This window comes from Notamacropus eugenii, chromosome 5, assembly GCF_028372415.1.
Source record: "Notamacropus eugenii isolate mMacEug1 chromosome 5, mMacEug1.pri_v2, whole genome shotgun sequence".
NCBI lineage: Eukaryota > Metazoa > Chordata > Mammalia > Diprotodontia > Macropodidae > Notamacropus > Notamacropus eugenii.
In genome coordinates, this window is record NC_092876.1 from 324,581,265 (window position 1) to 324,595,234 (window position 13,970).

General features: G+C 33.6%; 1 protein-coding gene across 2 annotated transcripts in view; it reads right to left on the bottom strand.

Annotated features, from left to right (window-relative positions):
* PXYLP1 (2-phosphoxylose phosphatase 1) overlaps positions 1–13,970 on the bottom strand; it is a 60,854-nt gene that overhangs the window by 2,745 nt on the left and 44,139 nt on the right. For both annotated transcript variants that reach the window (XM_072613494.1, XM_072613493.1), the window contains exons 3-5: positions 7,402–7,560; positions 6,969–7,095; positions 1,972–2,111 (exon numbers count right to left, since the gene is read on the bottom strand). In XM_072613494.1, coding sequence (XP_072469595.1) covers positions 1,972–2,111; positions 6,969–7,095; positions 7,402–7,560 — 426 coding nt within the window. The remainder of the gene's footprint in view (positions 1–1,971; positions 2,112–6,968; positions 7,096–7,401; positions 7,561–13,970) is intronic.

The window sequence follows — 13,970 nt, forward strand, 5'->3', positions numbered from 1 at the left end:
AATCTCCCTTTTTTGGTCTCACTTAGTCTTCCCTCTCCTGAGCTGGTGGGAACTACTGTCTCAAGAGAAGCAATTTAAAATCTTAATCACTTTTTTATCTTAGTGCTTAAAAGGTAAAATCAGTAAAATTTCAAAATTGGTAGACTCCACTAAGCAATCCCAAGTAGTGAAACACGAAGCTGATAATGAAAAACTATACACAGATTTCATAAAGCTACATGGTTAGGCAGAAAACCAAGAAATGAATTTTTAATATGGGCATATATGAGATAATATATTTAAGAAAAGATGATCTAAACTATATAATTAGTGGCTTTACTCAATCAGGTACAATCAAAAGAAGAGGTCTAGGGGCCACTGATATACTCAGGAAGTATCAAATGTGCTGCTGACTATAGCCAAAAAAAGACAAACAATATGCTAGGCATCCTCAAAAAGGGAAAGAGGAAAACACTTGTCATCTCTGCATAAAACCATGAGTCACAGAAGACACCCAGAATACAAATCTCAAAAAAAATGCAATAAGGCCAGAGAAGAGAAAGTAAATTACTAAACTATGTGAGGGAACTCTTAAAAGCTAGACAAAAAAAAATTCCTAATTCTTCACTCTACAATGAGCGGATATGATTGAAGTTCACGAAGTCAAGAAGGGAATAAATATTTTAAGTGACTTGTTTATCAGACTGTAATTTCCTAAGCACTTATTATGATTTACGGTTATTTTTGTATATGCAATAGCCTTGACTAGACTAAGTTCCATGAGAGAAGGAATCATGTCTTATCTAAATTTCATCTCTTTCCAAGTGAGTAGCACAGTGTTCTACACACTTAATAAATGTCTGCTGAATTGAATGCAATCAAATCTCAAAATATTAGAACAGGTAGGGGAATCTCTCCTTAATGCTTGAAAGAGATAAAAGAGTATTTTTTCTGTCAAAAAAGAAAGTCCTATTTTACAGTGAAATATAAACTTGAGGAAACTGTTATCTGCAGTAGAATGGAACACCAGATAGAGAGGATCCATTTATCGTTTTGTTTCATTATCCCCCAGAATCCAAGTGCATTGTACACAGATGACATTTAACAAATGTTGTTGAATTGAACTGAACCTCAAGAAGTTTGGCAGATTTAAAATATAAATGGAGACCAAGGCTTATATAAATAAATTTTTGATAAATTCTTTGATCCATAATTAAAAGGACTTGGAAATAAATATACAGGGAACATCCCTAAACATTTGAAACTGAGGCTGAGTTCACAAAGAAAACTGTGCTCTCTGCACATCATCAACCTTGAAGACACCTCTCAGAAGCCAACCAAATACAGATTGGATGCGCCTCTGGTTTGATGTAATATGACAATTCTTTTATTTAGAGACTGTATGCTACTCTAATCATCATATTAAAGTGACAGAGTTCTCAAAAGTTATGCCGAAAAATATACCAAATATGATAGGTCCCACACCAAGCTGGAAAAGCTTAGTTTAAGAGTTTAGTGACTACGTATCTGTTGTTTGAGGACTAGTCTCACTAAATTTGAAGAGGCTCATCATTTGCATGGAAATAGTAATTCTAGAAGACTATCTACTAATATGTGGGGAGAGTGCCTACAACAATTACAACAGATCCTTGAAGTACTTTAGTAAGATTCATTATTGCCTCACTTGTCCTAGTGATGTGGTAGAGAATAGGGTCAATCTTTTCAAGTCAAATTTCCTCCCAATGAATGCTAGGAAGTTAGCACTAAAACTGATGCAGCAAAAACTGATGACTTAAGTTTTAAGGTTTTCAAAGTGTTTTACATATATTATCTCATTTGGTCATCGTCCCTAAACAAGCTTTTTAAGATCAAAGTTACATGCAAGGCAATAGATTTCAACATAAAATAATCTGTAAAAACGTGACCAGTAGCATTTCCAACCATAGAAAACAACCTCCAAGGGAAATTGAAAAGAACCAAGAGTAAGCTTGCCTGTCTGTGTGAGCTCTCCCATCTCACACAGTGAGTGACTAGGATAAAGAGGCAGGGTACTGAGTGTGCCTTCCATCAAGACTGCAGATGCTTTCGACATGTGACTGATGAAAGCTTCAAGTTTAGGATGGTTTGGCTTCCTAAAAGGGACAAACCAAAATACATTCTAGTCCAGCAAATGTTTTATATAATGATACAAAAACAAAACTATAAATTGATTGAAGTGAATGATTTATTATAAGCAATCATATTGTTCAAAGTTAGATGTTTTTTTGTACCTAGAATCTCTCTCTATAAGCATTTTTAGTCCACACTTAAGATAATAAACTTTTGATCTTCAAAGGCATTCATAGGCAGGCAGCTCCCAATTATCTGTATGCTCTTCAGTTATCTCCCCTTATTATAGATTCCAGGCCTCCTCTTTAGACTTAATCATGATTTTCTAATTCAACTTCTCTGAAGCTAGCTGGTTAGCTAATTCAACAAATGTTTTTTGGGGTCTACTAGGCTCCTGAGGCTTTGATGCTGACTATTCCCTCTCACCCATCGACCATATTTAAAGTTCAAGAGGTAAAACTGGCTCTAAGGATAAAGGGTTACAACCCTAACCATTTCTCAGAGAAGCAAGCAGAAACTTGAAGGAGACATGCTGTCATATAAGACCATGAACTGATGTACTGATCACCAGATTTTTAATATTAAAATTTAATTATTATTTGATCACTTACACTCATCAATAAAATTGTCATTCTTCAAGTTCCAGCTTGAGTCCTTCACCTCCGATTTAAAGCTTTTCTTGGGAAGTTCAGACTACACTCATTTTTTCCCTTTAACTTCTATTACATATATTTGTTTTATTGTACAATTTAGCACTTTATTATACACTCTTACTTTCCAACTGTTTCATGTATCTTGCCTTTATGTAAAGTTGAAAATTAAACTTTATAGTTACTTTATAGAATGATAATATTTAACTCGGTTTGATATGAATCAAACAACGAACAAGTGAATGCCTATCATGTAGGGCTATAAAGGGAATTTACAATCAAGTAAGGAAGTAAAGTACACACACGTACACACACACACACGATCATTTGTTTTCTTTTTTCAGTTGAGTTGTACAGACAAAAACTGCTACAGGATTTCAAAGGAATAAGAGAGGACTTCAAGCTGGAGTGGTCTGAAAAAGCTTCATGGATGAATGAGATTTGAGCAAGGTCTTGCAAGATGAATAGGATTTAAATAGTTGGGAAAGATAGGGAAGTTATTCTAGACAACAGGAATGCCATGAGCAAAGCCTGAAAGGCAGGAATGTGCTAGTCATGTTCAGGGGACAGTACAGGATTTAACTGGGGAGGGGAGGAAAACAAAATTAGACACCCTACGGACAGACTGTAGGGGGCACTGAATGCCATGCCAGGGAGCTTAGACTGAGTCACTGGAGGGTTTTCAGCAGGTGTATGAGATGATGAAAGCAGTATTTTTACAGAATTAACCTTGTAGTGAATAGAAGCATATGATAAGCACTTTACTTCTATGATTAAAGCTAAAGCATTTCGCCATGTTTATACCACATTTAAACGCACCTTGAGTCAAACCACTGGCTGGCCAAGAAAAAAAAACAGTATAAAACCTTAAGTTTTAATCTTTGCAGTGTATTAATATAACATTAAATTTAAAAGTAAAGTATCTAGTAATAAATAATTTTCCCTGATTAACAAAATAACATGAATTCATGCACACTTTCCAAAAATGCTAACATTTACTTTGTGACAGAAAGGGGGAATTTAAATTGCTAGATTAAAAACAAGAAACAGCAAGGAAAAACGTAAAGACCACACTGCTCTAAAAGCAAACTCTCACCACTTGAACTCCATTAACAGTGATATTTAAATGGAAGAAATCATGATTCTAAATATGCTCAAATGATTTCAGTAACCTGACAAAAAACCATAAATCTCAAAACTTCACTTTGTAAAGGTACATCTTAAAATTATAATGTGCTCAACCTGGCATACTCTAATACTAAATGATGTTATCCTAAATACCACAGGGTACATTATGTTTCTCACTAGAGCAGAAAATATAATTTTTTTCCTAAAACTTAATACATAAAAATATTTGCAATCTTGGAAATTAACATTTTCATAAAATGAAAACAAAGCTTTTAATACTTATCTTCATAAACTATAGATTACCCCTCAGAATATATAAAATGCTTCTCTTAGTATCCCTAGATTTTGATTAAGAATCTAAGTGAAAGCTTTGTGGGAATAATCTGGAAATTAAACTTAAGTTTAATTGACTAAAGACAGTTACAGGAAAATAGTTTCCTAAATTCTTCATGTTTTCACTGTGTGCTTACTCATAAATACTTTTTCATGTTAAAAAATAATTTAATTACCAATTAGGTTTTTTTTCCTGTCAGAGGTGATTTGTGATATTATCGCCACATAAGGGAAATCCATATTCAGAAATTTTCACTTATGGAATTATTACTTTAATAATTCAAAGATCTATGATCTCACTGGTGTGGATACTTCTTTCACTTACACAAATTCTGACCCCTCCACAAATATAGTACCTGATCTTGAAGAGATGCTGAGGCAAAAAAAAAAATTATCAACTTGTGGGCAACCTAGTGATAAACCTCTCTGAATTTAACTGAGCTAGCCTCTAAATCAAAAGCATACAACTAAGACCAGACCTATAATCAAAGACTTACCAGCTTAGTATTGAACTTACCAGAGCTGCTGCTGGTATAACCTACAAAAAGTCAAGGTCACCTCTACACTTTGATAAGATATCAAATCAGAACTTCAGTGGAGGAGGCAATTATAATGAAGTATTTTTTAACAGAAGAAGCTTCATTCTCATACAAATTTTAATGTTCTACTAATGTTAGTGCATCTGATAGAGACAGGGACAAATAATTCATCTTACCCTAATTTAACTACATAATTGTCCTTTTCTTGGACAATAATTAATAAAACTAAATACTATATATACTCTACATATACTCTATAACCTCAGACACAACATTTTTTGCTTAAACATTAAAATTTTTAAGAGTTTTGGTGTTTATTAATCAAATCCATGAAATAAATTCTTCTTCAATAAAAATATACCTGACCCTGGTCTCATAAGAAATCTTTATGCATGATGAACACTGAAAGTAGTAAAAACGTTAAACTTTACAGATTTCAAAGGATTGGCCTCATTTTCTTATTCCACTTTGAGTATCTATTTATATCACAAACATTAATGCATAAAAAGTTCAATCTAGGACCTCAAAGCTATTTTGCATAGAAAGTCAACAATGCTGCAGCATAAACTGTATAGGTAATGAGTTCTTCACTAGAATACTAAGGGAAAAAAAGTAGCATTCTTACCAGAAAATAAATTCAAATAGTTTATATTGGAATTTAAATTAGGTAACGATATTGATGCATGTAAATTCATGGAATGATTATTCAAGAGTAAAAAGCACCTAACTGGAAAAACAGCATTCTATTAACTTTGAAAAATATTTTTTATAACAACTTAAAATCAATTAATATTCTTCTATTCAAGTCTTAAGAGATAATTTAATTCAATTTAAAAAGAATCTACTAAATATCTAGCCTAGTATTGAGCACTTTGTGGAACACAAAATAAGCATATAAGTAAAGGTTCCAACCATTACAGAACTGATAATCTTCTTTTTCAGACAGATTTAGTACAGTTTTAACAGGTAATATGATATTGTCCTATAGGGACATGATAAGTGGAAGGAGGAAAATCTCACTATAACAAAAAGCCACAGAGTCCTATACCACAACATTTTGGATGTGGAAAATGAACTGATTTGAAACAGCCTGCCTTAATCATACAGACAAATTTAAATCTGACACTAGGAAGTAATCAACAAAAGTTGGTGATTATATGAAATTTTAAGCCACATCACTAGGGAGAGATATAAATTCTAATTTGGGCCAAAGAGTCTGTACAAACAGGTGAGGGTGACCAAAGGAACTAAATTTGATATCATCTCAATTCTGTTACCCCATATCAACTCAAATCAAGTACAGTCCTTTCTCCTGGTTTTTTATTAGGTAATTTATAAGTATATTTCTACTATATAAATTAAACTTTTAAAAAAGACCACTGTTAGTACTTCTGAAAATCAGATCTACTGTGTCATTAGTTTAAGGCAACTTTTGGTAAGGAAATTCCCTATACCAATGACACTTGCTCTGCAATTGATAGCCTTGGGGGGCTCTGAGGAGTTAAGTGATTAGTGACCGTCAGGCAGCTAGTACACGTCAGAGGCATAACTTGTACCCAAGTCTTCACTTCACCATGAATAGTCCTTTAGTCACATGACCACACTACCTCTTTCGGGAAATACACATCTCTAAATATATCCTTGGCATTTGATACTTTTTCTTGTAGTTAACTACCATTATAACTTTAAGATCTTAAAATTTCTACATTCGTATTTTCCACTTTGTATTCTTGATGTTTTCTCCATTTATTCATTCAAATATTTACTGAAAATGCAAGATATCATGATAGCTGGGCATTACAAAATCATGGACCTAGAACTAGAATGTCATTTTATAGATGAGGCAACTGAGGCCCAGGGAGATACAGTGATTGCCAAAGACACATAGGTAGTAAACTTCAGAGGTAAAATTTGAACGCAGGCCACCGACACCATAAGCAATATGTTCTTTCCATTGTGTCATATTGCCATCCAAAAGATACAAAGAGTAAGACAAGAGTCTCTGCCCTCAAGGAATTTATAAACTAATTTTATTTTTTAAAAATAAATAAACCAAAATTGTCATTCACATTTTAAAAGAGAGATCCTGAAGAATATGCTACCTCTATAATTTTGAAAAATTAAAATGTATAAAGTACAGCAACAGCTGGTGATAAAAAACAAAGGAAACAACATGTTAGTTTCAAAAATTATTGTAACTATAGAAGAGATTTTTTAAAATGCAGCTTACCTATTAGCAACCAAAGTACAGTCAATTTCTGGCCTCTTTGTTTTAGGAATGGCATAAAGTGGGTATCTATCTCCATGACGAATTAACACATGAACAGATATTAGCTTGAAATAATATGGTGCATGACCTACATATATGAAATATATAATTTAAAATTAGTTTTGGGAAGTGTTAAGATATATTAGGTTTTACAGGAATGCTTCAATATAAAAAAGTATTCATTAAAAAACTATCCACAAAGCAAAATTCTACCTATCAACATAAACCATTAATTTCCATGAAAAGGAAGGCTGAGAACTTATTTCTACTATCATTCCTTTCTGACCCTCATAAATTCAAGAATTTTAAACTTGTGACTCTTCAAAACAGTTCTAAGAAAAAAAGTACTTTGTTGCAGCCATCAAATTTGTTGCACGATATTGCAAAAACCTACCTTCCGCACTACGTTCAGTAACGCTTGGAATATTGCAGTAAATACGAGCTTCATGAATAGGATCTACCACAGGTGGTTCAGTCAATGGATCAGGCATTATTCTCTTGCGATTTTTACCATTCATCCCATTTTTGACTGGTGTTACTGGTGTTAGATGGACTAAAAGAAAATTTCAATATAATTAAGTAATCAAGAAGTATAATTGTACAATGTAATTCTGAATTTCATATCTTTTTCTGGATTATGTTGCATTTAGTTCGATGAATTACTCTTGAAACCATTTTAGTGTCAATTTTTTCCATTGGAATTTTTTCATAATTTTTTCAATGGAATCTTGTATTTCATTGATATGCTAATAGCAAAGGTTTGGGCAGCTTTTAGTTTAGTTTTTTAGGCTGCTGTTTTCTTTTTAACCATATATTATTAAACAATACTGGTTACAGAACTAATATATTTGAGAGTACTACTGATTCTAAGCCATAAAAATTAACCACCTAGACACAATTCACCCATCCAACAGTAACATAATCCACTAGATTTAGGCACTCAACCTCATGTTCAACCAATATCCTTTGCTGAAATAGATTTGGTTTAACAACAGGATGTGCTTCAACTGAATCCTTGTTGAAATAGTTTTGGTTTAACAACAGGATGTGCACAAGATCTCCTCTAGCCATCATTTTTTTTTAACTTTTGGGCTAGATTCTCAAGATAATTCCACTCCACAGTATTTAAAAAACCACAGAATTAGATTAAATTTTACTAATCTGCTAATAAGAGCATAATATGGAACATAAAAATAAAACTTCACTTTAATCTAGATAGATTTAAATAAATTAAATTATCTATAGCTTCTCCATATCAGTACTTCCTATTAATTTTATCACAAAAGGACATGAAATTGTTCAACATAATTTGCACTTTACTGAATCACTGTATTTGCTTCCAGGTACCTTATACTCTTCTAGGTGAGATTTTCCATTCAAGACCAATTCTTTACTACTAATGCCTAACAAAATAAATAGGTACTGGAATATGCTTCACTCTGTAGTTGTGTTCGTCCTTTGTTGACAAAGAAGACCATGCCATCAGAGAAATGATGACATGACTTGTACTTGACTCTTTGTTTTGAGTGAGGGAGGCCTGTGCAAGGTCACAAGCCTCACTTTTCCTCCAGAGCCATCTGAATCCAGTGACCAAATATTCCTCAGGATGACTGGAGATGGCCCAGGAAGTAATGGGAGACCTTGGCCCCTTTAGGCCAAGATTTATGCAGGTACTCGCTTAGGGTGAGGCAACGCCCATTCTGTGACTAGGTCTGTTTAAGAAGTAGTCAGGCAACGGCCCCTTTAATGAGGCAAAGAAAAATAAGTACATCAGGATGAGAGGGAAACAGCCACAGTTACTACTGATAATCACTCTTAAACCAGCAGGGTCCAGAAAACAGCCCTTAGGCCAGGGCCTAGTGTTGTCCAATCTATGGGCTTCAGAGTGCAGTAGGTTTAAGGTTTTGGGAAAGGAGGATAGGGGAGGGGAGGGGAAGGGAGGGGAAAGAATCTTCAGTGTGTAAGTCTGAACGAAAAGATAATATGATCATTTGTTTCAGTATTTTCCCAGTATTAACATTAAAAGAAAAGTCAGTATGATTGAGGCTTCTAGCATGTTAAAGAGATCCTCTCTGGGGGATTTCTAGAGAGAGATATAAGAGTAACACAAGATGAGAACGGAGGGAAGTGAAACAGTCTGGAGGTAATAGCCAAATCAATGGATCCACTCAAGTATCAAAGAAGCCTCAAATCAAAAGAATACTGAAGATAAATCCAAAGTAAATAAGGAAGCTCTCCACCAATAAAGGCAACCAACAACACTATTTGTCAGAAGGGGATTTCTCTCAGGAATGCCCTAAAAATGTATACTCTAGATCCACCGCTAAAATTGCTAGTAACAATAATAATAGTAATAATAACAGCAGCAGCTAGTGTTTATATAGCACCTTACAAATGTTATCTCCTTTGATCATCACAACAACCCTGGAAGGTAAGGTAAATTCAGAATTTCTAAGCTCAAGCAATCCACAGCCTCACCCTCCCTCTATAGCAGGGATGATAATAGGTATGTGTCTACCATGCCTGATAATGTTTTTTAAGAAAGCCTTTACATAAGAGAGATTCATGGTTTCACATATAATCCTCTTTTTCTGTTCTTCTTTCAATGTTATCTTTTTTTTGATGTTTGTTAAATTCGGAATAAAAGATAAAAATTTTAAAATGATGATAAATTTTTAAAAAAGAGTCTCAGATTTCAGAGTTCAGCTGCGTGACTGTCAAATATTAGTCTACAAAAAAATCATCCATGGGGGGGGGGGGGCAGACAAAAAAGCAAATGAGGAAAAATAAGGTTCTATCATTCGAAGGCAATCATAAGCTAATATGCTTGGAATTATGGTGTAAAAATTTCAAATATCTTATAATTATTCTTAAAAAAAGATTCTCCTTCCTCCCTAAATTATTACTGCTTACCACATTCAGCCAGTCTCTCTAACCGAACTCAAATCTATTCATTGCTACTTCCTAAAGTTCAATGCTATCTTTATTGGTCAAATAAGCAGTATTCTCATTTCTTAATTCCTTTACTCTCTCCTAATAATATATTCTTCCTGTACATTTCTCCCATTTCAGGATCAAAGGATTAGCACAGAAGCAACTCTCCTCTGTTTATTCTAAACAATCAATCAATATTTATTAACTATTACTTATTCTGTGCCAAGTACTGTGCTAAACTCGGGACTACAAAAACAGAAACAATTCCATTGGTTATAATTCTTCTTTACAACATGACTAATGTGAAAATATATTTAATACAAATGCATATATTTAATACAAAAGCCTATATCAGATGGCACACCATGGGGGGGGCGGGGCAGGGAAGGAGAGAAAATTTAAAACTCAAAAGCTTGTGGATTGAATATTGTAAAATAAAAATAAATAATTTTTTTAAAAAGAGGCAAATGATAGTCCCTGCCCTCAAGAAGCTTACAAGTTAAAGGGGGAGACAATATGAAAATAAATATATAATAAAACACATACAGAATAAACAAGAAGGGACTGTAAGTAAGAGGGGTTGGAAAGGCTTCCCATAGAATGTAGGATTTCAGATAGAAAGGAAGCCAAGAAGGTCAGTAGTTGGAACAGACACAGGAGAGCATTCCAGGCCTAGGGGTCAGCTACAGAAAATGCCTAGAGTCAAGAGGTAGAATATCTTCTTTGTACAACAGCCAAGAGGCCAGTATCACTGTACCACAGAGTAAGTGGTGGGAAGTAAGGTATAAGAAGACTGGAAAGGCAGGAAAAGTTATGAAGTGCTCTCTGAAAGCCAAACAGATGACTCTGTATTTGATCCTGAGACAAAAAGTAGTCAACTGGAGTTTACTGAGTATGGGCAAAGAATATGTGATATGATAAGACCTATGCTTTCAGAAAATCACTTTAGTAGATGAACAGAGGACGAACTGAAACAGGGAGACACTTGAGGCACCCAGACCCATCAGCAACTATTGCAATAATCAAGACTTAAGGTAATGAGGGCCTGCACTAGAGTGGTGGCAGTGTCAGAGAAGAAAATGAGGCTTACTAGAAAAATGTTGAAAAGGCAAAATTGACAGGCATTGGCAACAGACTGGATTGGAGGGAGAAGTGGGGGGAAGAAATGCAGAATGACTTCCAGGTTGTAAGCCTAAAGGACTAGAAGGATAATGTTGCCCTCTATGGAAAAGAAGGTAGGAGGCAGGAAGGATTTAGGGGAAAACAATGAGTTCCATTTTGAACAAATTGAGTTTAAGATGTCTACTGGACATCCAGTAAAGTTGTCTGAAAGGCAACTGGAGAGGCAAGACTGGAGATCAGCAGAGAGATTGGGGTAGGGGTAGGTAGATTTGATAACCATCAGCAAAAAGATTAAATCCATGGCAGCTGAGAAGCTCATCAAATGAAATGGTATCTAGGGAGCAAAGAACAGGGTCCAAGACAGGATGCTGGAGAACATCTGTGGTTAGAAGGCATCATCTGGAAGAAGATTCAGCGAAGGAGACAGAGAAGGAAGTGTCATACAGGGAGGAAGTGAACCAGAAGAGAGTGGAGAGAAGAGAGCATCAAGGAGGAAAAAGTCATCAAAAGTATCAAAGGCTGCAGGGAGGTCCAGCAATTGAGAAAAGACCCTTGGATTTAGCAACTAAGAGATCCTTAGTAACAAAACAGATTTTATACAATGCTATAATAAAAATTCCAACTGGTGATTGTGATTTTAAAACCACTTTTTTAAATCTTATTCCTATTTGTACTAATGTGTCTTACATGCAACAGACTGCGTGAAGGCCAATTTCTTCAAAATAATTATAAAACATTAACTATAGATGGCATCAATCTACAAGTTTTAATTTTTAAAAAATAGGCTACTATAGTGGATGGAAATTGAAAATGTGACCACAAGCCAAAACCAAGGATGAAAAATAATTACTGAAACACAAAGTCCATGCCACAGAGCTCAGGAATTTTACTGAAAAGGATCCTATGACCCTCAATAAACCTATTTAACTTTCTTTTAGGTAAAAGTGAAAATAAGCTTGATTATAATAGTGCCTTATACACAATAGACACTTAAGGTTATTGAAGTTCAACAGTAACCCATATACTCACACAAAGTTAATGCTAAGAAAACTGACCAGTGACTGTCTTCCTTATCTATGTTTGAAACACAGTAAGACTAAACACAAAAATAAAAGATTAAGGCAGAAAACTTAATTACTGACAAGTGAAAGGCAGAAACAAAAATAAATAAAGTGATGATTCATGATGAATCTGTTAAGTCTCCAAGGTCTTTATTATATGCACAATTTTATTTGTAAATGTTCAATTCAATTTAAGCAATTACATTTTCAAGAAAGTCAATTAAGGATAATATTTTCTCCTAATAACAAAAGACATATACTTTATACATATCCTTTATTTTGACTCTAACATCAAAAATTTGAGAATTCAACACATTTATTAAGAACCTACTTAGCAGTAGTGTGGTTGGCACTTGAAAAGATAAAAAGTTTTTATAAAACGCTCACAGCACAGTGTCTAGGAAGGTGCTAACCTGCAAAAACAGACAACTATAATATGCAAAATTACATAATTACTGTATTAAAGAGGTTAAAAAAAGTCCTTTGTGAAATCTTAGGAAAGATACTGATCCCAAAAGGCTCAGGGAAGACTTTAGATTTTAAAAGTGTTAAGTATTAAAAAATGAAAAATGAAGGCAGAAATATCAGCAATTTCATAATTCAAAACATTAAAATAAAAAATTATTTAAAGCTATAAAATATTTCTATTTGTTACTTCATATTCAAAAAATTAGTCAAAAAAACAATGGGACAACATTCATTTATTTTAAATAACACACAAAGACCAGTTCACAAAAAAAAAACCTACTTAACTAAACTTTCACCACCTACTTTCTTACACCATAATACTCAGTATTTTATATGTAAATAAATCTGATTTCCACATTATCAGTAGCAGAGGAACTTTTTAATGTTTACCTTCTCAAAAATGGAGCATATCTCATACCTCTTTATACCTCTACGCACCAAATATATTGTAGATGATTAAAATATTTGTTCACTAATGGAATTCAACAGTGTCTTTATTAAAAGAAAAATATTACTGCAAAGAATGACTTTTTTGTATTTTAAACATCATAACATACTTCTGTTTAAAATATCAGAAAAAGAAAACCATTAACATAGCAAAGAATATCATTTCCAAACATAAAAACAAATAAATAACATATCATAATACACTATTTAATAAGGCATTATCCTATGATGTTATACTTGATTATACAACTTAAAAATATTTATCTTGCTAATTCACTATCTACAAATTAGTCAAAGAAAGTAGTAAGGTAAAATTCATTAAATTTAACAAGTAGCAAGCCTAAAGAATTTAGGTCATAGAGAGAACACACTTAATTGAACTTTCACCACCTAGTTTCTTATACAATAACCCTCAATATTACTTAAGTAGATAAACCTAATTTCCAAAATAATGGAAGAAATGCAAAAACAATAGTTTCCATAAAAATTTACCTAAGAGCAGAAATGAAGTGAAAATATCCATGTCTTAATTTCTGATGCTTCTGTATCACCAGTATATTCAAGAAAAAAAGGCCTTGTACACAGGATAATTTGCCCTGCAAAATGTGCCTATAAAAGTATGTCTTAAAATTGACTGTCCTAAAACAGAAGGTACTTTCAGTGGAGTTATATAAGCAAACCAAGCAAGCCAATTCAATGACGTGGAAACCAACTTATGAAACAGAAATGAAGCAGATAGAATGAACCCTTATTCTAACTTCTACCCTTTAATACCTGTCAACTTTTCAAAATAAAAACTAGAGTTGACTCTAAATAAGAGTTCATTTCTCCAAGCAAGACTGGAAAATTTCTGAATGAAAAGGTATAAACAAACTACTGAGTCATCCCAAACACTTTAAAGTATTACCCTTTTAAATTCATGAACCAACTA